The following is a 26,497-nucleotide window of genomic DNA, read 5'->3' as shown; positions in this document are numbered from 1 at the left end:
GAAGTTTTCATGTTTTATTGTTTTACAACATTGAATCACAGTGGATTTAGTTTGGCTCTTTTTGACACTGATCTACAGAAAGAGACTCTTTCATGTCAAAGTGAAAACAGATCTCTACAAAGTGATCTAAATTGATTACAAATATAAAACACAAACTAACTGATGCATAAGTATTCACACACCAAGTCATCATTGGTACAAACAAATGGTTTTAGAAGTCACATAATTAGTTAAATGGTGATCATCTGTGTGCAGTCAGGTACTTCAATTGATTGTAGTAAAAATATACCTGTATCTGGAAGGTCCAACTGCTGGTGAGTCAGTATCCTGGCAAAAAACTACACCATGATGACAAAAGGACACTCTAAGCAACTCCACAAAAAGGTTATTGAAAAGCACAAGTCAGGGAATGGATACAAGAAAATTTCCAAAGCACTGAATATGCCTTGGAGTACAGTCAAGTCAATCATCACGAAGTGGAAGGAGTATGGCACACTTGCAAATCTGCCTACAGCAGGCCATCCTCAAAACCTCAGTGACTGTGCAAGAAGTGAACTCGTGAGGGAGGCCACCAAGAGACCTATGACAACTCTGGAGGAGTCACAAGCTTCAGTGGCTGAGATGGGACAGATTGCGTATACAACTGTTTACTGGGTACTTCATCAATTGCAGCTTTATGGGAGAATGACAAAGAGAAAGCAACTGTTGAAAAAAAAACCACACATGAAATCTTGGCTAGAGTTTGCCAGAAGGCATGTGAGAGACTCAAAAGTCAGCTCTTTGGCCATCAGACTAAATGATGTGTTTGGTGTAAGCCAAATACTGCACATCATCAAAAACACACCATCCTACCATGAAGCATGGTGGAGTTGCATCATGCTGTGGGGATGTTTCACTGCAGCAAGCCCTGGAAGGCTTGCAAAGGTAGAGGGTAAAATGAATGCAGCAAAATGCAGGGAAATCATGGAGGAAAACCTGATGCAGTCTGCAAGAGAACTGTCTTGGGAGATTAGTTTTCAAGCAAGACAATGACCTCAAGCATAAAGCCAAAGCTACATAGGAATGGCTTAAAAACAACAAAGTTAATGTCCTGGAGCAGCCAAGTCAGAGTCCAGACCTAAATCCAAATGACAAATTGTGGCTGGACTTGAAAAGACCTATTTACTCATGATCCCTGTGCAATCTGACAGAGTTTGAGCAGTTTTGCAAAGATGAATGGGGCAAAATTGCAGTGTCCAGCTGTGCAAAGCTGATAGAGACCTACCCACACAGACTCAAGGCTGTAATTGCTGGTGAGTAGGTGAGTAACGTAGGTGAGTAATGACTAACTACCTTATGCTTAAAAACTGCAATAAATTTAGACCAAGTTGTAGAAATTTGTTTTTACTTTGACATGAGTCTTTTTTTGTTGATCAGTGTCAAAAAGCCTAATTAAATCCACTGTGATTCAATGTTGTAAAACAATAAAACATGAAAACTTCCAAGGGTGGGTGGATACTTTTTACAGGCGCTGTAAATAACTTAAGACAGTTGTGATATGGAGAAACAACAGGACCATGTGGTCAACTGGATGCCCTTTGAGAGGGATAGGTTTATATTTGATGGGCCTAGTCTCCTTTTATGCGAAAGTATTCCATGAACTCAACATAGATTTTCTATGGAATTGGGAAGAGAATAGATGATCAGGATTCTCATGTTTAATACAATTAAAGGATTTCCTTTGGTGCATTGAGATAAACTATTTCCTCCAAGGAACATAACAATAAGATTTTACCTAGGCCAGTCTGGGTGACATTACAGAAATAGGTAAGATAAATCTTGAATTGCACTTGTGGGGTTAATGCAAAGGTTCCGACTCCGCACACCCGCACCCCACCAATCTAACAGGTTTGCGGGACTGTGTGCCTAGACTTCTTCCTTCATGTTGTTAACTGGTGAACACAGGAAATAAGTAATGGATGGTTTTGAACCTGCAGTTACAGTTGTTATATTTTCATTGCCTTAATGTCGTCCTTGACTGGCAATCTGATCAACCTGATGAAAGATTCAATACTACTGTATACAATGGTTCTTTTGCAGCTTGCATACCTGATAAAGATGATTTCTTAATCTTAATGAATCTCTTACATTCATTACTGTCTGCTCATCATCAGAAGTAGTACATGGCCAAAAAAGGAGCACTACTTATGTAGCTTTAAAATCAAAGCTGCAACAAACATTGATTTATTTAGCAATCACAGGATATTTTATTGTCAGCAGACTTGGTGGTCTTCCCTTACCTGGTAATTTTGGAGTAGGATCAGGCTGAGGTAGAACTCACTGAAGGCTAACTTCAGGTCACGAATGTTCCTATGATGCACACGTTCCTTATGGGAGAGAGGGAACACAATCCTCCGCTGCCGCAAGTTAGAGAATGCATTGCGGTCCACCTGCACTTCAAGTGTTGATTGCAGCTCATTCTGGAGTGTAGCAAATCTGCGCTGAGCTTCGGCAAGTTTTTCTGTAAGTCAAATAAATGATCGCATTAGCACATCACTTCTAAAATCAAGCTCTTTACTTCAGATCCTTTATTTGTGTGAACGACAATCCTCTATTCAGACACAAAGCAGCAGGAACAAGGTTGGCAGAAAGTTCGAAGAAGGACTTGATCATGCCACTGGAAGAGATTTCCATTTGCACATGACATTAAAGGAAGCCAATGAAGCCACTGAGTTTATGCTCCCTTTTAGAGCTAATCTTTCTCACCTACCAATCAACTTTACTATGATTGACAGCTACCTGTCTACATTAAAGGGTACCGTAGATGTTGGATTATAAGCCGCTACTTTTTTCCCACATTTTGAACAGCTTTGAACACTGCGGCCTTTACTACGGTGCGGCTAATGCATGATTTTTTTTCATGCCGCCAAAAACATTTTGCCTCGTAACAGTAGACCAATAAAATTGATGAGTAGTTCACAGAGGTCCAATGAAATTGTACGATAAATCAAGCACACTTTCACAATTAAATTATTGTAAATCAGTCATTTGTACTCACCCTCATCAACATGGAAAACACTCGAAGAAAAGCATTGTGCTGCCTTTATGGCAGTTATTTAGTTTATAATATTTTCGCTTAGTAATTCATTTGTTAGTTAAAGTTAGAAGTGTTTTAACTATATTTGTTTTCTGTACTACATCCCGGGATGCTATGACGTCACACCCGGTTTCACCGCGTCTTGTGGGAAAAATACCGGTTTGCGATAAACGGGAAGGCGGGGGGCGAGCGGCGGAGCCAAAACGCTGCTTTCTAAGTTAAAGGCGATCAATAACTTTTCCTGGTAGGCTGCAGTATATATATTTTTTACCAGTCGTTAGGAGATATTGGAATGTTGTTCAGTAAAAAAGTATACGCAACGTATATTTAAAAGTAGCCGCGTTACAGGCACGGTTCGAAAAAAAGCATTTGCAATATGTATTTGTTTATGTTACCATATGGATTTAATTAAAAGTTAAAAAATCCTCACGTGTAATATCTTTCTGTGTAAATATCTCATATTACAACGTGGGACACCTGCGGCCGAAAATCCGGTGCGGCCTAAAATCCGGTGCGGCTTGTACAAGTACAAAATTGATTTTATTTCTAAAATTAGAGCCAGCGGCTTTTAATCAGGTGCGCTCTGTAGTGCGAAATCTACGGTAATTTACAGTGACCAATTAATTGGCACATATTTGAGATGTGGAAGAAAATGGAGGACCTGAGATAAACCCACATGGTTACAGTTTGAATAAACAAACTCCATGTGATAGCACTGAAGGACAGAATTGAACCTGGTGTGCTGGGGCTGTGAAGCAGTACTATACCACTGTTCTGCTGGAGGGGAAGGAGAACCTCAGAAATAGTACATTCAACAGAGATGTAAGCCTGAACAAACATTTATAGCTATAAACTCAAGAACTTTCAGGCCCTGTTGAACTTCATTCCAGTGCCTCAAAAGAAATGGTGCGTCAGTGGTTGATGCACTGTTTTTAATCTTCCAAACTCTCCCAAGTTCAGCAAAATTTCCATTACATTGGAATTGTCGTAATTTTTTGGAAATTGATGCTGCCCGACTTGCTGAGCTCCTCCAGCATTTTGTGTCTGTTGGTCGAGATTTTGCTCGTGCTGTTCTGGTGATGGAGGTGGGGGGGGTTTAAACTAGAGTTGTAGGAGGTTGGGAATCGGAGTGCTAAGGCAGCCAGTGGAGTGATTGTGGGGAAAGAAGATGTTAAACCTATACACAGACAGGAACCAAAAGGTTGAGCATGGTAGGACTAACGTTCTGAGTTGCTTCTAGTTTAATACAAGGAATACTGTATGTAAGGCAAATAAGCTTACAGTAGCATGGATCAGCATATGAAATTATGATAATTATGATTAGTGAGATTTTGTTGCAGGTGGAGCAGGACTGGCAGCTTAATGTTCTGTGATACCATTGTTTTAGGCATGATAGAGGGGGAGGAAGGGGATTACCAGTCAGGGAAAATACCATGGCAGTGTTCAGACTGGAGTCCTTCAGAGGATGCTATATGGGTGGAATTGAAGAATAAGAAAGGGATGGCTATGTTTGTGGAATTATATTATAAACCACACAATAGAGAGCTTCTGCAAATCTTTAAAGAGCAAAAGAATTGCAAGTGACAAAATTGGTCCATTTGAAGATCAGCATGGTCATCAGTGCATGGAACTGAAAAAAATGCTTGCTGTCTTGAAGCAAATTAGGGTGGATAAATCCCTAAGAACTCACAAGGTGTCCCCTCGGACTCTAGTAGAGGTATTTAAAACAATCTTAATCACAGGTGTTGTGTCAGAGAACCGGAGGAAAGCTAACGTTGTTCCGTTGTTCAAGAAAACTCTAAGAATAGCTGGGAAATTATAGGTTGGTGGGCTAGACATCAGTAGTGGGTAAATTACCGGAGGCATTCTAAGGAACAGAATACAGGAGTCCCTGAGTTACGAATGTCCGACTTACGGACAACTCGTACTTACGAACTAAGGAAGGAGAACGCCGTCCGCCATTTTAAGATGGATCGCGATGCCGTCCGCCATTTTAAGTCCTTGCCGTTGACACTGTGTTGAGTGTTTAACTTTGTATTTGGCTTAAATTTTTCTTAGTAAGATTCACCCTGACTCCACCACCGCCACCCCCATGTTCCAGTCGGCTGGTGGCACAGTGAGATCAGTGCTGGGCTCGAGAATGGAGGTTCCCAAGTTCGATCCAGTGACAGACCACTCCCGTGCTGGGTTGATGTCGATCCAGTGACTCCCGTACCATCCGTGCCGGGTTGATGTCGAGCTCACAATCGACCACATAAAAAAAAACACTGCCACCTCCAGTTTAAATTCCCACACGGAATATTGTGGAGGATCAAATACCCAAACCCAGCACAGCCCTCACTTGTCCCATTTAGCCTGTCTCAGTGCGGTGGTCCTTAGGACCCAGTGGACCTCGGGAGCTGGCGCAGCTCGGGACCCGCCGCCCGCAGTGTTTCTGTTCCATTGATGAGAAGTGATCGCGATTGAAAATAAAGTGGAAACAATAAAGCGTTTGGAAAGAGGTGAAATGCCATCGGTCACTGGAAATGTGTTAGGCTACAGTCAGTCAACGATCGGAACAATTTTAAAGGATAACGGATAAAGTGAGAATAATGGAGCATGTGAAAGGCCCTGCCCTGATGAAAGCTACAATTATTACTAAGCAATGCAGTGGTTTAATTATTGGAATAGATACATTTCTTAAGTGTTTTATATGCATAGAAAGGTAAAATATATACTATATACTAAGACAAATGTTTGACTGACGCTAAATAATACCGGATGTACTTGTTCCGACTTACGTACAAGTCCGACTTAAAGACAGACTCAGGAACGGAACTCGTACGTAACCCGGGGAGTGCCTGTATACAGTGGATTCCAGTTATTTGGGACACATTATGACCAGTACTTTATGGCCCAATTCAGCAGCTGCCCCAATTAGCTGAATTTTCATGGAAATAGTTCAAAAGGTATATAAAAAATAAAGCAACAAATTACGTATTTACATGAAATACAGAACAAATTAGAACACTACCAATACTAATATGGTACTATAAAACTGTGTATTATTTCCTTTTAGCTATTGATGGAGGAATTCATCCTGTGTATGCTGTGTCCTGGGAGGGGTAGAACCTCTGGTGAAAGAGCTTGTTGTGTCACTTCTAGGGCAGCTCACTAATCTTTGGTTCTCACTGAACATTCTCTCTTGCGTGTGGCTCCAAGTAGCTGTTTGTATGCAACAGCAGCCACACCCCAGTACATCACTTTGACAGGCAGGATAAACCAGGTGAGAGTAGCCAGCGAGCCTTATAACCCAATGAGATAGGTAAAGTCAGCTCCACCAGACTGGGCAGTTGAAAGAGATCCAATGGCCAAGAAGGTGGTTCTGCAACACTTCAAGAAGAGTGTAAGCATGATAAGGCACTTAAGAAGTCATTATTATCCACTGTAATCAAAGAAGACCTCAGCTTTGTGACGACTACTCGTACCACTGGATCCAGACTTCCGAGGTTGAGAGAGTGGAACTGTGCCAGTAGAAAAGGCTTTCCACTTTAAATATTTTCCCACACGGGTTTCATTGTAATCGTCAGATATGATAGCGCAGACACCTAGTGCCCTCACACGATACTTTCGACAAAAAAGATAGCAAAGGACAAAATTTGAAGATCAGCATGGTCATCAATCAATGGAGATGAAAAAAATTGGGGAAATCTAAATGCATTTTTTCTCTTTCAATATTTTTATTAGTTTCTGCATGAAGGAATACAGAGTACAAGAAGATGTACAAGTAAAAAAAAAATAAAATAGTACCAAATACATTGTTCTAAAAATACAGTTACAATCACAAAACCCTGTATTCATAAAAATTAAATTAAATCATAATATTTAAATATAATAATTTTGTTATACAGAAAAAAATCTAAACCCACTACCAAAATCAGAGCTGTTAGGAAAAGCAAGAAAAAAAAGGGGGGAACATTTATCATATGATAAAATATATTATTAGCCATCATCTGTACTTTTACAACAAATCAAAGGTTTTGAAAATAACTCAAAAATGGTCCCCACAATGTATAAAACTATATACATTTCCTATAAGTTCCGATAAGGACTTATTAGATGTAATTTTTAATTTGAAACCTTTTGATAATGATTCAAAATCCAATATTTATGGTATGTTACTAGGAATGAGAAATATTCCTATAGATAAAATTAAAAATTAAAACTCTTTGGTAACAAGATTTACAGACTTCAATTTCTGAGGAAACTTGAAATGTATTTTTTCATATCCATATTTATGTGCAAGGGAGATGAACAGAGTCTAGAAATGAGGTAAAACTAGTAAGATCATGGACTGTATCCTGATTACAATAAAGGAGGTGATTACTCGCTTGAGGCAAATTAGGGTGGGTAAGTCCCTATTTATCAGTCCATGTCTTCAAATCTTCATTTTCATTGTAATATTCAAGTAGTTCCTAACTTTTTAAAGTAGTGAAATCTTTTCATTTTCACTCCCGGACATTTCTGGCATCTCCCAGCCTGAATGCTTGAAAGTGTAGTGTGCAAAACAATTCTAAATGGTCTTGCTGCTTATGTCTCACCGATTAAGTGACAACAATCACTGCTTTTTGAACACAAACACACACAAATAACTATTTAAAAACTGTTTACTCTAAGAACAGTATAGCATCTAACAGCCTCACTAGTTCACACGACTAACGCTAGTTAGAAACTGTTCTGCAATAGTCTCCTGTCCCAATTAAATACATACTGTGCCAAATAAATGAAGGGAATCCTGGCTATTTTCTTAATTAACTTTTGTTCTGTAAGTGCTGTCCCAAATAAGCTGTTACCCTGATTAACTGATGGACCACCGAATAGGAATCTACTGTATAAATACTTGGATAAACAGGGATGTATATTTGGAGGTGAGATAGTCAACATGGCTTTGTGTGTGGTGTGCCACAGGCATTGATGCTGGGTCTGTTATTTGTTATCTGTATTAATGATACGGATGCCAATGTGGTAAACTGGATCAACAAATTTGTGGATGCCACAACATCCTTCAGGTGTCTTCCAGGAGGGTGAACCCACAGAGCACTTGCATCCACTGTGATGAGTGCTTTGAGAGGTTTGTCATGAAATGTATCAACATGTGCTTGAAGAGTGGTCTGGAGAGTCTCCAATTTGTATACCGTCACAACAGGTCTGGAGCATCTGGACAATGAAGATCCATCACTTGTAGACCCCAGTCAGTCATATTGGCAACAACATCTGCTCTGTAATCGCCATTAGCACAGGTGCACAGCTGTGTACTTAGCCCTTTGCTCTACTCATTATATACTTCTGACTTGAAGGCTAAGTGCAGCTCCAATGCCATATTTAAGTTTTCAAACAATACCAGTGTTGTTGGCTAAATCAAAGGTGGTGATGAACAGGCAGATAGAAGGAGTTTATAACTCTGGTGGAATACTGCCACCACAACAACCTCTCAACCCAAAGTCAGCAAAACCAAGTGATGATTATTGACTGCAGGAGGAGGAAACTATAAGTCCATTTGCTGGTCCTCATTAGAGGTTTACTTCCAAGGTGCCTCGTGTAGCAGCAGAACTCTCAATGGATATGATTAAATATTCTCGTTTCAACCTGATACAGCTAAAAAGCACAACTGCTTCCAGGGACAATACAGTCAACAAATATGCCTTAATGTGTTAAAACGAACTATCACAGTTTAAAACTGATGGAAACAATACCAATTTGTGACAGATTTGTCCTTGTAGGATTCTATGCAGGAAACATGGCTGCAGGTCAGGGATACAAGTGTGTTTAAGAAAATGGAATTTTAAACTCCCAATACTGACTACCTCGCCTGCAAACTTGCAGTCTTTGGTGAATAAAATCGATGATCTCAGAGCTAGGGTGCTGAATCAGACGGATAATAGGATCTGCGTGTCCTTTGTTTAACGGAATCCTGGTTAACCCCTTCTGTACCAGATGCAGCGGTTCAGATCGATGGATTTATTATATACCGTCAGGATAGATCTATAGAGTCTCTCAAAAGAAGAGGTGTGCCTCATGATCAGCTCTTCTTGGTGCACAAATATATCAGTGCTGTCCCAATTTTGCTCAGCAGACCTGGGATATATAACAGTTAAGTGCTGTCCTTTTTACCTACCAAGGGAGATTTCTGGGATCATTTTGTTAACAGTATAACATTCCACCTCAGGCTAATGTCAATTAGACTTTAGATGATTTGACCAATGGGATGCACGAAATAGCACACTCTAACAGCTTCACTATCGTTTTGGGGGATTTTAACCAGGCCAGTCTGAAAAAAATCACTAATAATTACCATCAACACATCACTTACAATACTAAAGAAAACAACACACTGGACCATTATTATACCACCAACAAAAATGCACCATGTTATTCCATGCCCTCATTTTGGGAAGTCTGATCACCTGGCTGTACTTCTACTCCCTAATAGGCAGAGTACTTCTACTCCCTAATAGTATAGGCAGAGACTGAAGACTGCAGCACCAGTAGTGAGGACCAAGAAGGTATGGACAAGGGAAGCACAGGAGTGCTTATAGGACTGCTTTGAATCAGTGGACTGGACTGGACTGGATTGGTCTGTATTCAGGGATTCATCTTTGAATCTGGATGAGTATGATGCTGTTGTTACCGACTTCATTAAAACCTGTGAGGATGAGTGTGTGCCTACAAAGACTTACAAAAGCCTTGGTACATCATCTGCTAAAGGCTAGATCTGTGGCATTCAAGTCTGGCGACCCAGGCCTGTATCAGAACACTAGGTATGATTTGCGGACCGCTATATCAAGGGCGAAGAGACAATTTCAAACGCGGTTGAAAACAACATCAGATGTATGACAACTCTGGAAGGGTTTGCAAGATATTACTTCCTACAAAGCAAAGCCCAATAGCATGAATGGCAGCCATGCTTCACCACAGATGAACCCAATGCCTTCGATGCCCGCATTGAAAGGGAGAATATAATGACAGCAGTGAAGATCCCTGCGGCACCTGATGACCCCATGATCTCTGTCTCAGAGGCCAATGTTAGGCTGTCCTTTAAAGAGGGTGAACCCTCGCAAGGCAGAAGGTCCTGATGGGAGTACCTGGTAAGGTTGTGTAAATCTGTGCCAACCAGCTGGAGGGAGTATTTAAGGACATTTTCAACCTCTCACTGCTGTGGGCGGAAGGTCCCACTTGCTTCCAAAAAGCAACAATTATACCTAAGAAGAATAACGTGAGTTGCCTTAATGACTATCACCCAATAGCACTCACATCTACAGTGATGAATGCTTTGAGAGTTTGGTCTTGACTAAACTCCTGCCTCAGCAAGGACCTAGACCCATTGCAATTTGCCTGCTGCCACAACAGATCAATGGCAGATGCAATCTGAATGGCTCTTCATATGGCTTTAGATCACCTGGACAATACAAACACCTATGTCAGGATACTGTTCATCAACAGTAGCTCAACATTTAATACCATCATTCACACAATCCTGATTGAGAAGTTACAGAACCTGGGCCTCTGTACCTCCCTCTGAAATTGGAACCTCTAATTCCTAACCAGCAGATTGATCTATGCAGATTGGTGTTGACATCTCCTCCTCGTTGACTATCAACACTGGTACACCACAGGGATGTGTGCTTAGCCCACTGCTCTACTCTCTCCATACCCATAACTGCCTCAAAGCAACAAATTTCATGACATATATTGGTAATATTAAATCCGATTCTGATTCTGGAAAATGGGCTGAAAAAATGGGAGATAAATTTTAATGCAGACAAATGTAAAGTGTTGCAATTTGAGATGACAAACCAGGGAAGCACATACACAATAAATGAGGAGTGTGGTGGAATAAAGAGATTTGGGAATATAGATCCATAACTCCTTGAAAGTGGTGTCAGAGATATATAGGGTTATAGAGAGCACTTTTAGCACATTGATCTTCATAACTCAAAATATTGAATAGAGGAATTGGGATGTTATTGGTTAAATTACATAAGATGCTAGTGAGGCCAAATTTGGAGTATTATGTACAGTCCACCTTGTACAGTACCACCTACAAGAAAGATACCAATAAAATTGAGGAAGTGCACAGATAATTTACAAGGATATTGCTGGGACTTGAGGACTTGAGTATCTGGAAAGGTTGAAGAGGTTGGGGCTTGATTCCCTGGAGCATAGAAGAATGAGGGGAGATTAGACAGAGGTATACAAATTTATGAGGAGTATAAATAGGCTAAATGCAAGCCCCCTAAGGTTGGGCGAGACTGTAACTGGAGGCCATAGGTTAAAGATGAAAGGTGGAATATTTTAGGGGAACCTGAGGTGGAACTTTTTCACTCAGAAGGTGGTGTGAATGTGGAACGAGCTACCAGCAGGAGTGGTGAAAATAGATTCGATTTCGACATTTAAGAGAAGTTTGGATAAATACATGGATGAGATTAGTATGGAGGGCTATGGTTCAGATGTGGGTCGATGGGACTAGGCATAATAATGGTTTGGCACAGACTAATTAAATTGAAAGGCCAATTTCTGTCCTGTAGTGCTCTATGATTCTATGACCCCGACATTTGATAATGCTACTGCCGAAAATATATACAATACAGGTAGTCCCCAAGTTACGAACATCCGACTTACGGGCAACTTGTACTTACGAACCAAGGAAGGAGAATGCTGTCCGCTATTTTAAGTAGGATCGTGACGCCGGTCCGCCATTTTAAGTAGGATCGCGACGTTGTGCACCATTTTAAGTCATTGCCGTTGACACTGTGTTGAGTGTTTAACTTTGTATTTGGCTTAAATTTTTCTTAGTAAGATTCACCCTGACCCCGCCCGGCCCCCCCCCCCCCCCCCCCAGTTCCAGTAGGCTGGTGGCGCAGTGAGATCAGCGCTAAGCTGGAGAATGTAGTTTCCCAAGTTCGATCCAGTGATAGACTGTTCCCGTGCTAGGTTGATGTTGAGCTCGCAACTAAACCTCATGAAAAAAACACTGCTACCACGCAGAATATTGTAGATGATCAAATACCCAAACCAGCACAGCCCCCAGTTGTCCCATTTAGCCTGTCTCAATGCAGTGGTCCTTAGGACCTAGCGGACCTCAGGAGCCGGCAAAGCTCAGGACCCGCCGCCCGCAGTATTTCTGTTCCATTGATGGGAAGTGATCGCGATTGAAAATAAAATGGAAATAATAAAGTTTTTGGAAAGAGGTGAAATGCCATCGGTCATTGGAAAAGCGTCAGGCTACAGTCGGTCAACGATAGGAACAATTTTAAAGGATAACGGATAAAGTGAGAATAATGGAGCATGTGAAAGGCGCCGCCCCAATGAAAGCTACAATTATTACTAAGCAACACAGTGGCTTAATTACTGGAATACATACATTTCTTAAGTGTTTTATATGCATAGAAAGGTAAAATATATACTATATACTAAGACAAACGTTTGACTAAATGACACTAAATAATATCAGACGTACTTGTTCCGACTTCAGTACAAATCCGACATAAATACGGACTCAGGAACAGAACTCGTACGTAACCTGGGGACTGCCTGTATAGAATGGCATGATGTTGGAATGAATAGAAAATCGAATACTGAAACTTGCCCTTTCCTGTTTGGCAAGTTGCAACAAATACGTATTAATGCTGGAACCTTAGTGTAACACCCTGGGAAACAGCAGCCGAGTTCATTGCACCACGGGTGGCTCTGCGGCACAGGAGGGAAGGAAAAGGAGTGGGAGAGCTATAGTGATAGGGGATTCGATTGTAAGGGGAATAGATAGGCGTTTCTGCGGCTGCAAACGAGACTCCAGGATGGTACGTTGCCTCCCTGGTGCAAGGGTCAAGGATGTCTCTGAGCAGCTGCAGGACATTCTGGAATGGGAGGGTGAACAGCCAGTGGTCGTGGTGCACATAGGTACCAACGATAAAGGTAAAAAAACGGGATGAGGTCCTACAAGGTGAATTTAGGGAGTTAGGAGATAAACTAAAAAGTAGGACCACAAAGGTAATAATCTCTGGATTACTACCAGTGCCATGTGCTAGTCAGAGTACAAATAGGAGGATATTTCAGATGAATACGTGGCTTGAAAAATGGTGCAAGGGGGAGGGATTCAAATTTCTGGGGCATTGGAACCAGTTCTGGGGGAGGTGGGACCGATATAAACAGGACGGTCTGCATCTGGGCTGGACTGGAACCAATGTCCTAGGGGGAGCGTTTGCTACTGCTGTTCAAGAGGCTTTAAACTAATGTGGCAGGGAACAAGTGCAGAGAGACAGGGGTGTAAAATGAGGGTAGAAGCAAAAAGTAGTAAGGTGAAAAGTGAAAGTGGTAGGCAGGCAAATCCAAGGCAAAAAGCAAAAAGGGCCCCTTTTCAACATAATTGTATAAGGGCTAAGGGTGTTGTAAAAACAAGCCTGAAGGCTTTGTGTGTCAATGCGAGGAGCATTCGTAACAAGGTGGATGAATTGAATGTGCAGATAGTTATTAATGAATATGATATAGTTGGGATCACAGAGACATGGCTCCAGGGTGACCAAGGATGGGAGCTCAACATCCAGGGATATTCAATATTTAGGAGGGGTAGACAGGAAAGAAAAGGAGGTGGGGTAGCATTGCTGGTTAGAGAGGAGATTAACGCAATAGAAAGGAAGGACATTAGCCTGGAGGATGTGGAATCGATATGGGTAGAGCTGCATAACACTAAGGGGCAGAAAACGCTGGTGGGAGTTGTGTACAGGCCACCTAACAGTAGTAGTGAGGTTGGGGATGGCATTAAACAGGAAATTAGAAATGCGTGCAATAAAGGAACAGTAGTTATAATGGGTGACTTCAATCTACATACAGATTGAGTGAACCAAATTGGTAAAGGTGCTGAGGAAGAGGATTTCTTGGAATGTATGTGGGATGGTTTTCTGAACCAACATGTCAAGGAACCAACTAGAGAGCAGGCCATGCTAGATTGGGTATTGAGCAATGAGGAAGGGTTAGTTAGCAATCTTGTCGTGCGAGGCCCCTTGGGTAAGAATGACCATAATATGGTGGAATTCTTCATTAAGATGGAGCGTGACATAGTTAATTCAGAAACAAAGGTTCTGAACTTAAAGAAGGGTAACTTTGAAGGTATGAGACGTGAATTAGCTAAGATAGACTGGCAAATGATACTTAAAGGGTTGACGGTGGATATGCAATGGCAAGCATTTAAAGATCGCATGGATGAACTACAACAATTGTTCATCCCAGTTTGGCAAAAGAATAAACCAGGGAAGGTAGTGCACCTGTGGCTGACAAGGGAAATTAGGGATAGTATCAAGTCCAAAGAAGAAACATATAAATTAGCAAAAAAAACGGCATACCTGAGTACTGGGAGAAATTCAGAGACCAGCAGAGGAGGACAAAGGGCTTAACTAGGAATGGGGAAAAAGATTATGAGAGAAAGCTGGCAGGGAACATAAAAACTGACTGTAAAAGCTTTTATAGATACGTGAAAAGAAAAAGATTGGTCAAGGCAAATGTAGGTCCTTTACAGTCAGAAACAGGTGAATTGATCATAGGGAACAAAGACATGGCAGACCAATTGAATAACTACTTTGGTTCTGTCTTCACTAAGGAGGACATAAATAATCTTCTGGAAATAGTACGGGACCGAGGGCCTAGTGAGATGGAGGAACTGAGGGAAATACATGTTAGTAGGGAAGTGGTGTTAGGTAAATTGAAGGGATTAAAGGCAGATAAATCCCCAGGGCCAGATGGTCTGCATCCCAGAGTGCTTAAGGAAGTAGCCCAATAAATAGTGGATGCATTACTGATAATTTTTCAAAACTCCTTAGATTCTGGATTAGTTCCTGAGGATTGGAGGGTGGCTAATGTAACCCCACTTTTTAAAAGGAGGGAGAGGGAAACCGGGGAATTATAGACCGGTTAGTCTGACATCAGTGGTGGGGAAAATGCTAGAGTCAGTTATCAAAGATGTGATAACAGCACATTTGGAAAGAGGTGAAATCATCGGACAAAGTCAGCATGGATTTGTGAAAGGAAAACCATGTCTGACGAATCTTATAGAATTTTTTGAAGATGTAACTAGTAGAGTGGATAGGGGAGAGCCAGTGGATGTAGTATATTTAGATTTTCAAAAGGCTTTTGACAAGGTCCCACACAGGAGATTAGTGTGCAAACTTAAAGCACACGGTATTGGGGGTATGGTATTGATGTGGATAGAGAATTGGTTGGCAGATAGGAAGCAAAGAGTGGGAGTAAACGGGACCTTTTCAGAATGGCAGGCAGTGACTAGTGGGGTACCGCAAGGCTCAGTGCTGGGACCCCAGTTGTTTACAATATATATTAATGATTTAGACAAGGGAATTAAATGCAGCATCTCCAAGTTTGCGGATGACATAAAGCTGGGTGGCGGTGTTAGCTGTGAGGAGGATGCTAAGAGGATGCAGGGTGACTTGGATAGGTTAGGTGAGTGGGCAAATTCATGGCAGATGCAATTTAATGTGGATAAATGTGAGGTTATCCACTTTGGTTGCAAGAACAGGAAAACATTATTATCTGAACGGTGGCCGATTAGGAAAAGGGGAGATGCAACAAGACCTAGGTGTCATTGTACACCAGTCATTGAAGGTGGGCATGCAGGTACAGCAGGCGGTGAGAAAGGCAAATGGTATGTTGGCATTCATAGCAAAAGGATTTGAGTACAGGAGCAGGGAGGTTCTACTGCAGTTGTACAAGGCCTTGGTGAGACCACACCTAGAATATTGTGTGCAGTTTTGGTCCCCTAATCTGAGGAAAGACATTCTTGCCATATAGGGAGTACAGAGAAGGTTCACCAGATTGATTCCTGAGATGGCAGGACTTTCATATGAAGAAAGACTGGATCGACTAGGCTTATACTCACTGGAATTTAGAAGATTGAGGGGGGATCTTATTGGAACGTATAAAATTCTAAAGGGATCGGACAGGCTAGATGCAGGAAGATTGTTTCCGATGTTGGGGAAGTCCAGAACGAGGGGTCACAGTTTAAGAATAAAGGGGAAGCCTTTTAGGACCGAGATGAGGAAAAGCTTCTTCACACAGAGAGTGGTGAATCTGTGGAATTCTCTGCAGTTGAGGCCGGATCATTGGCTATATTTAAGAGGAAGTTAGATATGGCCCTTGTGGCTAAAGGGATCAGGGGGTATGGAGAGAAAGCAGGTACAGGGTTCTGAGTTGGGTGATCAGCCATGATCATACTGAATGGCGGTGCAGGCTCGAAGGGCCAAATGACCTACTCCTGCACCTATTTTCTATGTTTCACTGCTAATGTAATGGTTTTTCTGTAGAAACACTGCTAATGGAACAGTTTTTTATGTAGCAGCAGTGTTTGGGTTATGGCTAGAGGTAACGGGGGATTTGGAATGTGTGCCATCCAATGAAAGGAGTGTTTATTTTTCTTGTTGTGTGCCCGAGAACGAGGTGATCTGGGTCTTTTGTTCGCCAAGAGATGAAGAAAGACACCAGAAAGGAGAGGTCATAGACAGTAGGATGGAGTGGACTTAGAGTGGGACTGTAAGTCGATGAAGCCTGGTGAAAACGATGGAGGACCAGTGGAAGACAAATCGTGAGCTCCAACTTATGCACATCCCACTGCTTCATTAAAATGGGCCCTTTTCTTTTTGTTTTCTTTACTAACCCCTTAGACAAATTAAGAATTATAAAACTAAATCGTTTGATTGCATATGGTATACTATCTGCTATTTCATGGTACTGATTTGTTACGGGGGAACTGATCACACAGCATCCACACAAACAAGAGGTTTCGTACCTCAGATTCCACACAGTTTGCGGGGCCAGAGACTGTCTTTTCTACACTAATACCACCGGCCGAACCTGAGGGTTACAATTGTGGGGGTATCGTTCTGGGATTGATTTCATTGGATGCTGTGTAATTGCCCTGAGCATTGAACAGTGTGTTGTGTGTTTAAGTCTGTGCCAAACTATTATCCGGTAAAGTAATTACAATACATGGGTATGATACTGCCGCAGTTAAGCGGTGATATGCATCCACAGGGTTACCGGTAATGAATGCATGCATGTTGAGTGGGGTAGATATTCAACCTCCTGATGAATTGTAGGCAAAGTTACAATTGTGGGATGGAGATTAGATAAAATGATGGGCAGTGACTTTGTTTTAGTTCAGTCTAGCACTGACGTAATGGCAGTGGAACTGCCTGGTACTATTGGGGGGAGGGGGGAGGGGGGCATGGACTGTCTATACTTTCCGGGAGGAACAGAGTGTAGGTGAGTGGGCCGAATCGCAAGTCGAGTCTCCAGTAGCTGGGTGCAGAGACTTCAAAGACAGGGTTCTCTCATTTCAGCTTAGCGAGGGGAAGGAGTGGTCTGATTTGGAATGACTAATGAGTCCCCCCTTCCCCAGTGAAGAGTGAGAATTCTGAGTTAGTATCTGCCCTTAACTCTCTGGCGAATAAATGGAAAAATGCCCAGGTTCAAAGTCCTAGCTATCGTAGTTTCTGTCTATTCACAGGAATGAAGCCCACTCCTAAAAAGGAAAAGGAGTATGAGACTTGGGCGGAGCAGACCTCACAGTTGTTAGATAAGTGGCAGTGCGCTGATGACATAAAACGACAGCAAATAGTTGAAAGTTTGAGTAGGCAGGCTGCTGATGTAGTGAGAGCCGTAAAGGCACAGAATACCCTTGCCACTTCTGCAGCCTACATGCAAGCACCATTGCTGTCTTGTGTGACGGGAAGCCCAATGGAGCCCAGGGGTTTCAGAACACGTGTCAGGATAAGGGTGAGAAGCTTTCTACCTACATCTTTCGGCAGCTAAATTGCTTGTGGTGCAGGGGGGCCATTCAGATGGCTGAGGTGGATCAGTTAAGGATGGACCAAATAGTGAAAAGCGCCCAGTCCCAGAACCTGATTGCTTAGGGTCTCGGACTGTCTCTTAAGACGTTCCCTACTCCCCGTTTGTTGAGCTGATCATAGACGAATGAGACGAGGAGAATGCGTCCGAGGTGCGGGAGCCCTCCGTCAGCAGGGCACAGTCCTCAGTAGTGGTCCCCTACGGTGAAGTGACCATGGATAGCTTGCCCCAGGGACTGGTAGAGGAAATTGTGGCAGAGTTGAGAACTGAGGTTGTTATGAGCTGGTGTAGACGGCCCCGCCCTGCCCCATATGATGGAACTGATAGGGAGGCAGATCCTATAGGGGAATGGACTATGTGGTGGGCTGTTAACAGTCAGTGTCCGTGAGAAGGGGTGCAGCCAGTATTGTCTGTTATAACTGTGGAGAAGAGAGACACTTCAAGCGTGAGTGTGAACAACGGGAAACCCCTCAGAGAGTGAGCCCCCGGGTATATAGCAGAGAGAATCGTTGGGAAAACTTAAAAGAAACCTAGTGAGGAGACAGCCTGGCATATCAGTGTGGGGGGGGGGGGGGGGTGGAAACACATTCCCAGCACTTTATCAAAGAACGCCCTAAAGCAAAAATACCATATTCCTGAAGGCTTAGTGGGACCAAGCTCCAGTGTATCGCTACAAATAAAGGATATTTATGCAGGAGCCATACTTGACACAGGGTTGCAGATCACTTTGCTGTACCATTCATTTTATAACCAGTATTTGACACATTTACCATTGATGCCATTCAGTGCACAAGAGATCTGGGGTCTTAGTGCGATGGTTATTTGTCAGTGAAGCTGGAGTTTTTGGAGGCCAATGCATGAGTGGCTGAGGCCCTGGACACATTAGCGCTGGTTTGTCCGGACCCTGTTGAGAAAGGTGGCATTTCAATTCATGTAGGGACCAACACTCCTATTCTGAGGAGGCTCATGGGAGACTGCAAGGAGAAAGCTGGAGAGAGCTTCTTGAGAACATTGTCCATTCACCCGGTGTTTCGAGCTGCTTTTGAGGAAGTGTGTGGATATGTTGGGCTGGATAACAAGTTTAGACAAGGGACTGTGTGGTTTACCCATTCCAAGCCAATCGTGTTACGGCCAGGGGAAGTAGCAAGAGTAAAAACCCCAAATTTCCCGAATTGCCCAAGAGCAAGACCCTCTTGGTGGATGCTCCGGAAGACCACAAAGAGGAGATGGGAGTGCCTGCTGGGGTACTGGTGAAGCCGGAACTACAGAAGCTCTTGGTTTTATATGCGAACTGGATGACAGTGATTGTCAGGAACACTAAGAAGAGGGAGGTCACTTTCAAGCAGGGGATGCCCCTGGCGCATCTTATCACAGTGACAGTAATGTCGTGTCCCTGTGAGACAAGGGAGAAACCAGTGGAAAAAGGGGGAAAGTTAACCGCTAAGTCATTCAATTTTGGGGACTCCCTGATACCTGCGGGTTGGAAGATGAGGTTGGTAGAGAAGATGTTGAAACTGGAAGGTGTCTTTTTCACTGACAAGTTTGATGTGGGTTGTTCCAAGAGCACTTGTCACACTATTCGGATGACTGAGGATAGCCCATTCTGAGAGAAGTCGTGGAGACTGGCTTCTGCAGAGTTAGAAGACATGTGGCAGCATTTGTGTAAGTTGAAGCAAGCTGGGATCATCACTGAATCCAGAAGCCCCTATGTGTCCCCAGTAGTAGTGGCCAGGAAGGTATGGAAGCTATAGGACTCTGATCAGGCGTACCATCCCCGACCAGCATACAGTCCCAAGAATCGAAGACATGCTGGTCTGTCTGAGTGATGCAAAGTGGTTCAGTGTGCTGGACTTAAGGAGTGGATATTACCAGATCCCACTGAGGGAGTCTGACAAAGAGAAGAAGGTGTTTCTATGTCCACTGGGATTATTCCAGTTCGAAAGGATGCCCCTGGGCATATCGGGAGCTCCTGCAATCTTCCAGTGTGTAATGGAAAAAATGGTGGGGGATATGAACTTGCTTGAGGTATTGGTGTATCTGGATAATCTCATAGTGTTTGGGTCCACCTTGGAGGAACATGAAGTGAGGCTACTGAACGTGCCTGAAAACTGAAGGGTTAAAACTTTCTCTGGACAAGTGCCAGTTCTGCAAGACATCTGTCAGCTATGTTGGGCACATAGTCTCATGGGATGGAATAGCTATGGATCCGTCTAAGATAGAGGCGATGACCACATGGCCAAGGCCCCAGTCTGTGAGCACTTTGCGCTCATTCCTTGGGTTCTGTGGTTACCATCGGAGGTTCGTGAAGGGCTATGCAAAAGTGAGTCACCGTTTAAATCAGCTTCTGTGTAGTTACCTTCCTTTGGGGTAGAAAGGGAGGAGGACAAAAGGATAGGAGGGTAAAGAGCATCTTAGTCCTTCAGAGCCTTTTGGACCGAGGTGGGATGAAAAATGTGGAGGCCTTTCGAGCACTAAAGGACATGCTGACCCAGGCACCTTTGCTGGCTTTTGCAGACCCCCGATTGTTGTATGTAATGCCTACGGATGCCAGCAAAGAGGACTTGGGGGTGTCCTGTATCAAGATCAGGGCACCGGGTTGAGACCTGTTGCATTTGTCAGCTGGAGTCTGTTGCCCTCTGAGAAAAACTAACCCACACAGAAGCTGAAGGTTCTGGCATTGAAATGGGTTTTGTTGGATAAATTGACTGACTACCTCTATGGTGCCAAGTTTAAGGTGAGGACAGACAACCTCAGCGAAATTGGATGCCACAGTCCATTGATGGTTGGTGGCATTGTCTGCCTATGATTTCAGACTGTAGTACTGGCCAGGAAGTAAGTACATTAGAATACGTAAGTAAGTACATTGATGCTGATGCTTTGTCCCGATGAATGTATGAAGGGCTGGACAGGAACGAAGAGTGGAAGAGTGTTCCTGCCCCGGGAGTGAAAGCCATGTGCCAGTTTGCCATCACAATGAAGGCAGATGGAAGGCAAGAGCAGGATTGAGCGGCTCAATTGGGAGCTTCTGATTACACCATTCACAAGTTTACTGTAACCTGACTGCCAAACCAGTTACTGGAATTGAGTCCTGGGGATGTCGCAGCTGCTCAGCGAGATGACCTGGGCATCGGTACCATTTGGTCAGCAGTTGAAAAGGGAGATATGGCCCAAGCGGAGAAGATGAAACATGCTGCAGTGCCTCCATTACTGAGAAAATGGCTCAGACTGGAGTTGAGGAACCAGAGCACCAGGTCACGTCACCTCTGGACCAACCACAGTGATGCCAGCTGGTTCTGCCTGAGAAGTATCAGAGGATTGTGTTGAACTCATTCATGATGATTCTGGACATCTAGGGGTTGAAAAGATCTATGGATTTCCCAGAGATCAGTTTTACTGGCCTTGAATGAAGCCGGAAGTCGAAGAATACTACCTACAATGGCCACTCTGTTGTCCCACTTGCAGAGTGCGGGGCCCCTAGACCTGATGTGTATGGATTTTCTGTCAATATAGCCAGATGCCAGCAACATAGCGAATGTCTTATTATCACGGATCACTACACCAGATGTGTAAGCTTTCCCAACCAAGGTTGAAAGGGCATCCACGGTGGCCAAAGTATTCTGCATGAAGGTGGGTGACCAGTGGTGTGCCTCAGGGATCTGTTCTGGGACCCCTACTCTTCGTGAATTTTATCAATGACCTGGATGAGGAAGTAGAGAGATGGGTTAGTAAATTTGCTACTGACACGAAGGTTGAGGATGTAATGGATAGTGTGGAGGGCTGTCAGAGGTTACAACAGGACATTGACAGAATGCAAAACTGGGCTGAGAAGTGGTAGATGGGAGTTCAACCCAGATAAGTGTGAGGTGGTTTATTTTGGCAGGTCAAATATGATGGCAGAATATAGTATTAATGGTAAGACTCTTGGCGGTGTGGAGGATCAGAGGGATCTTGGGGTCCGAGTCCATAGGACTTAGAACATCCAAGATGGCGGCGCGACGCAGCTTGCAGCGGCCACTCCAGAACTATCTGTTATTTGTGAAGTGGGGTGCCATGCGCAATCATAATTGATTGAAAATGGACATGGAAGCACGGAGAAACATCGGAAATTCCAGGAAGACCTTCTTCGTTGCTGCTGCTGCTGTGAGGTCCGGGACTCTGCTGGGAAGAACAGGCCCCCAGTCCTCAGGGTCATGTTTCCGATAGCCGTTGGTGGGGCCGTCTTAATACGCACGGCAGAGGATGGTGCTCGGAGAAGCTGTGCCGGAGGGGATGGTCGGCTCGGAGGTTCGACGGACTCAGGTCGCTTTCAGTGTGTGCTGCGTCTGCGAGGCTGGACTTGTGGAAACTGTGGTGATTTCATTTGAACTTACAGTCCTTTAATATCTTGGACTATTTTTACTGTACCCATAGTCTGTTTTTTTTTATCAATTATGCTATTGTTTGCACTGTTGTAATTATGTGGCTTTGTGCAGGTCTTGTAGCTTTAGTTTTTGGTCTTGTTTTTGTCTGGTGGATTTGGAGCTCCTTTCCGGGGAACGCGCTAGACGGTAGCACGATATTAATACGCAGCAGCCTCTCCGGACTCTGGATTGGGGATTGCCAAACGTTACGTGGGTTTGCTGGTGTAGTCTGTTTTGTCATATGCTTTTGTGATATCATTCTGGGGGAACGTTGTCTCATTTTTTAACTGCATTGCAGTTGTGGTTTCTAAATGACAATAAACTGAACCTGAATCTGAATCTGAATAGGACACTCAAAGCTGCTACTCAGGTTGACTCTGTGGTTAAGAAGGCACATGGTGCAATGGCCTTCATCAACCATGGGATTGAGTTTAGGAGCCAAGAGGTAATGTTGCAGCTATATAGGAACCTGGTCAGACCCCACTTGGAGTACTGTGCTCAATTCTGGTCACCTCACTACAGGAGGTGTGGAAACCATAGAAAGGGTGCAGAGGAGATTTACAAGGATGCTGCCTGGATTGGGGAGCGTGCCTTATGAGAATAGGTTGAGTGAACTCGGCCTTTTCTCCTTGAAGTGACGGAGATTGAGAGGTAACTTGATAGAACCTTTCTGAATTTTATTCCACTTTATACTGACTATTAAAGAAGAGAAGATTATACCTGAGTGCGAAATCCGCTTACATAACGATAGAGGCAATATTCAGTGCTCATCTAGTGGTATAGACCATCAGTCTCAGATACAATGTTAGATGTGCTTCATTAATCGATTTTATCCTCAGTGTCAGCAGCAAATACCATTGGTTTAAACTCCATTTTTCAAAAGGGAGGCATAAAATTTATCAGCATTTTCACTTAAGATCCAGTGGCCCATTGTTGTAAATGAGTATTGGCATCAGAAATGCTATCCTGACTCTCGAATCCTCCTTTTTCAATGCAACATTGAAGGAATGCTTAAAGATATTGTCCTTCAGAGGAGATTTTAAAATCAACCAAGTGAACGTAAAAGATCAGTATGTACTTCTGGCCAAATGTTATCACTTAGCATTCACAACCAACCAATTCAATAGACATTCCATTGCTATTCAAGTGTACAAACTGGCTGCTACTCAGTAAAGGTGACTGGACTCTAAAGGTGACTGGACCCTTGATTTCACATTTCTCTTTTGTGAGGTTGATGAACAAATGCTTCCAGCCCCAGACACATGCCACCACTGGCAAAGGAATAGCATGTATATGCCACATAAACCTATTGACTTGGGTAGCATTTTAAAATCATTTAATTTTTTTTTACCAGAAGAGCCAATCCAACCCCTCTGTCCCCTATACAAATAATCCAGGTATGATCTACTGAGGACTACTTTAAAAGCGAATAAAAAACTATTCCAACTGAAGTTACAGATGGAATGGGATGCATGCCAGCTCTGGTGGGGTTTGCAGGTCGTTACTTCGTACAATACAACACCTAACATCATGAATGGATTCACTCTCAGATGAGCTCAACACTGTTTGTGCATGCTTTGAAAGGGAGAATAAAACTAACCAATGAAAATCCCTGCAGCATCGGTTGACCCTGTGATCTCAGTCTCGTAGGCGATATCAGAACATCTTTGAAGAGGAAGAACTCTCTCTGATGTCAGGCCCTGATAGTGTACCTTTAATCTCCCATTGTGGCAGTGGGAGGTTTCCATCTACTTCAAAAGTGCCAAAGAAAAGCAACGATTATTGTCAAGTTGCATTTACATCTAATGTGATGAAATGCTTTGAGAGGTTGGTCATGGCCAGAATCGACTCTTGCCTAAGCAAGTACCTGGACCTGCTGTAATTTGCCAATGCCACAATAGGTTAACAGAGAATACAATCTCATGGGCTCTCTACCTGGCTTTGGATCACCTGGACAATAGCAACATCTATATCTGGGTTCTGTTTATTGATTACAGCTCAGCATTCAACACAATCACACCCTCAGTAGTAATCAACAAGTTCCAAAACCTGGACTTCTGTACCTCCCTTTGCAACTGGATCCTTGACTTCCTCATTGGGAGACCACAGTCGGTGCAGATCAGAAATACCTCTCCTCCTTGCTAAGAGTTAATACTGGCACACCTCAAGGATAGCTACTTTAGTCTACTGCTCTACTCTCCCCACACCCAAAACTGGGTGGCCAGGCACAGCATCTATAAATTTCCTGATGACACAACTACTGTCGGCAGAACTACTGTGATGCAGAGGCGTAGAGGAGTGATATAGATCAGCTGGATAAGTGCTGTAGCAACAACCTTGCATTCAATGTCAGTGAGACCAAGGAACTGTTTGTGGACTTCAAGAAGTCCTCACTGAGGGATCAGCAGTTTCAAATTCCTGGGTGTCAACATCTCGGAAGATCTATCCTGGTGTCAACATATTGATGCAATTACAAAGAAGGTATGACAGCAGCTATATTTCATTAGGAGTTTGAGGAGACTCTCATAAATTTCTTTGGAGGCAACATGGAGAACATTACAACTGGTTCCATCACTGTCTGGTATGGCCAGCTCCATCACGGTATGAGCCCCCCCCAGTACTGAGGACAGCTTCAAAAGATGATGCCTCAAAAAGGCAACATCCATCATTATGGACCTCCATGCTCAGGACATGCCCTCTTCTCACTTGTACCATCAAGGAGGAGAATCAAGTGCCTGAAGGCACACATGTAAAGTTTCAGGATCAGCTTCTTCCCCTCCACCATCAGATTACTGAATGGACAACAAACCCACTACCTCACTATTTGTTGCTCTTTTTGCGCTACTTATTTAAATATAAATATATAGCATTTTATTGTAAATGATTACTATTGTGTATTGCTGTCACAAAACAACTATTTTCACAACATACTGTATGCCAGTGATATTAAATCTGATTCTGATTCGCATTCTGCCTATCTTTTCAATAGGATATGTTTCCTTGGAATGATTCTTTGAAAAATTCAATCAAATTAGTCATACAGGCTCCACACTACTCTCCCTAGCTTTCTCATCAAACTGCTTTTCTATGTTCTATAATGCATTTTCCTACCTTCTTTAATACTTTTCACTGATAGGCGCTGAGCATTCATCTTCTCTACATGCATATATACTGGATTTTAAACAATTAAACAATTTCTGCTCAGTCATGAGACCCCAAAATCTCAATGCAATATGTACTGCATCATTTACAGATGCTTTTGTCCAATCAGTTATTTCTTCTTTGTGATTTGAAGACAGCACCTATAAGTATTCTATTTACCTTAACATGGCATCATTACTGAGCCAAATATCTTCACCCAGTGCCCAAATGTGTCTCTTCCTTTTCATGGGCAGTTCCTCAGAATGGATGATGATTTATTTCTACTCCAGTTCAGAGGAGTGCTAAATGCCTATGTATGAATTCTTTTAACATGTTTTTTTTAAACAGGAAAGTGAAATGCATGTTTTTTTCTATCCACCAAAAATTTCCTTAAATTTGGACAATTTTATCCTTTAAATTTTTAAAGGAAGCAGTTCAGAACATTAGAGTTAGAGTCATAGAACACTACAACACAGAAACAGGCCCTTTGGGGTGGCAACCTTGTCATTTCTTTAGCATTTGTCTTTTTTTTACAAGGCTGAGTTGCTAGCTTGATGTTCAAACCAGCACAGATACAAAGTGTGCAAGGAGCCAGCTGGATTCCTGTGACCACTCGCCTTGAAACCCAGTGTGGATGCCACTACGCCATGGTGCTAGACTATTAATCTGCCTAGTCCAGGGGTTCCCAACCTGGGGTGCGAGATGGAATTTCAGGGGGTGTGACAAAGAGTGGCTTGTGTACTTGAGTGACAAGTCACGAGTCATCACTCAGCCAGCTGCCAGTGTGCCTTGAGAAGTGGTAGTAACGTTTGTCCCAAGCACACTCCAGTCTCCCGCTGCCCGAGTCGAGAGAGACGTAAACTCACTCCAGTCTCCCGCTGCCCGAGTCAGCATTGAGGATTCTCATCAGTGTTACCTGGGAAGTTACACCTCAGAGTTGAGGAGTCTCATCAGTGTTACCTGGGAGTTACACCTCAGAGTTGAGGAGTCTCAT

At 43.1% G+C, this 26,497-nt stretch overlaps 1 protein-coding gene across 3 annotated transcripts in view; it reads right to left on the bottom strand.

The window, feature by feature from the left end:
- Positions 1-26,497, bottom strand: part of LOC140737297 (xenotropic and polytropic retrovirus receptor 1 homolog) — a 479,522-nt gene that overhangs the window by 204,839 nt on the left and 248,186 nt on the right. For all 3 annotated transcript variants that reach the window (XM_073063697.1, XM_073063698.1, XM_073063699.1), the window contains one exon: positions 2,280-2,500. In XM_073063697.1, coding sequence (XP_072919798.1) covers positions 2,280-2,500 — 221 coding nt within the window. The remainder of the gene's footprint in view (positions 1-2,279; positions 2,501-26,497) is intronic.

This window comes from Hemitrygon akajei, chromosome 12 (assembly GCF_048418815.1).
Source record: "Hemitrygon akajei chromosome 12, sHemAka1.3, whole genome shotgun sequence".
Lineage (NCBI taxonomy): Eukaryota > Metazoa > Chordata > Chondrichthyes > Myliobatiformes > Dasyatidae > Hemitrygon > Hemitrygon akajei.
The sequence above is the reverse complement of the archived record's forward strand: the minus strand, read 5'-3'. Positions and strand labels throughout refer to the sequence as shown.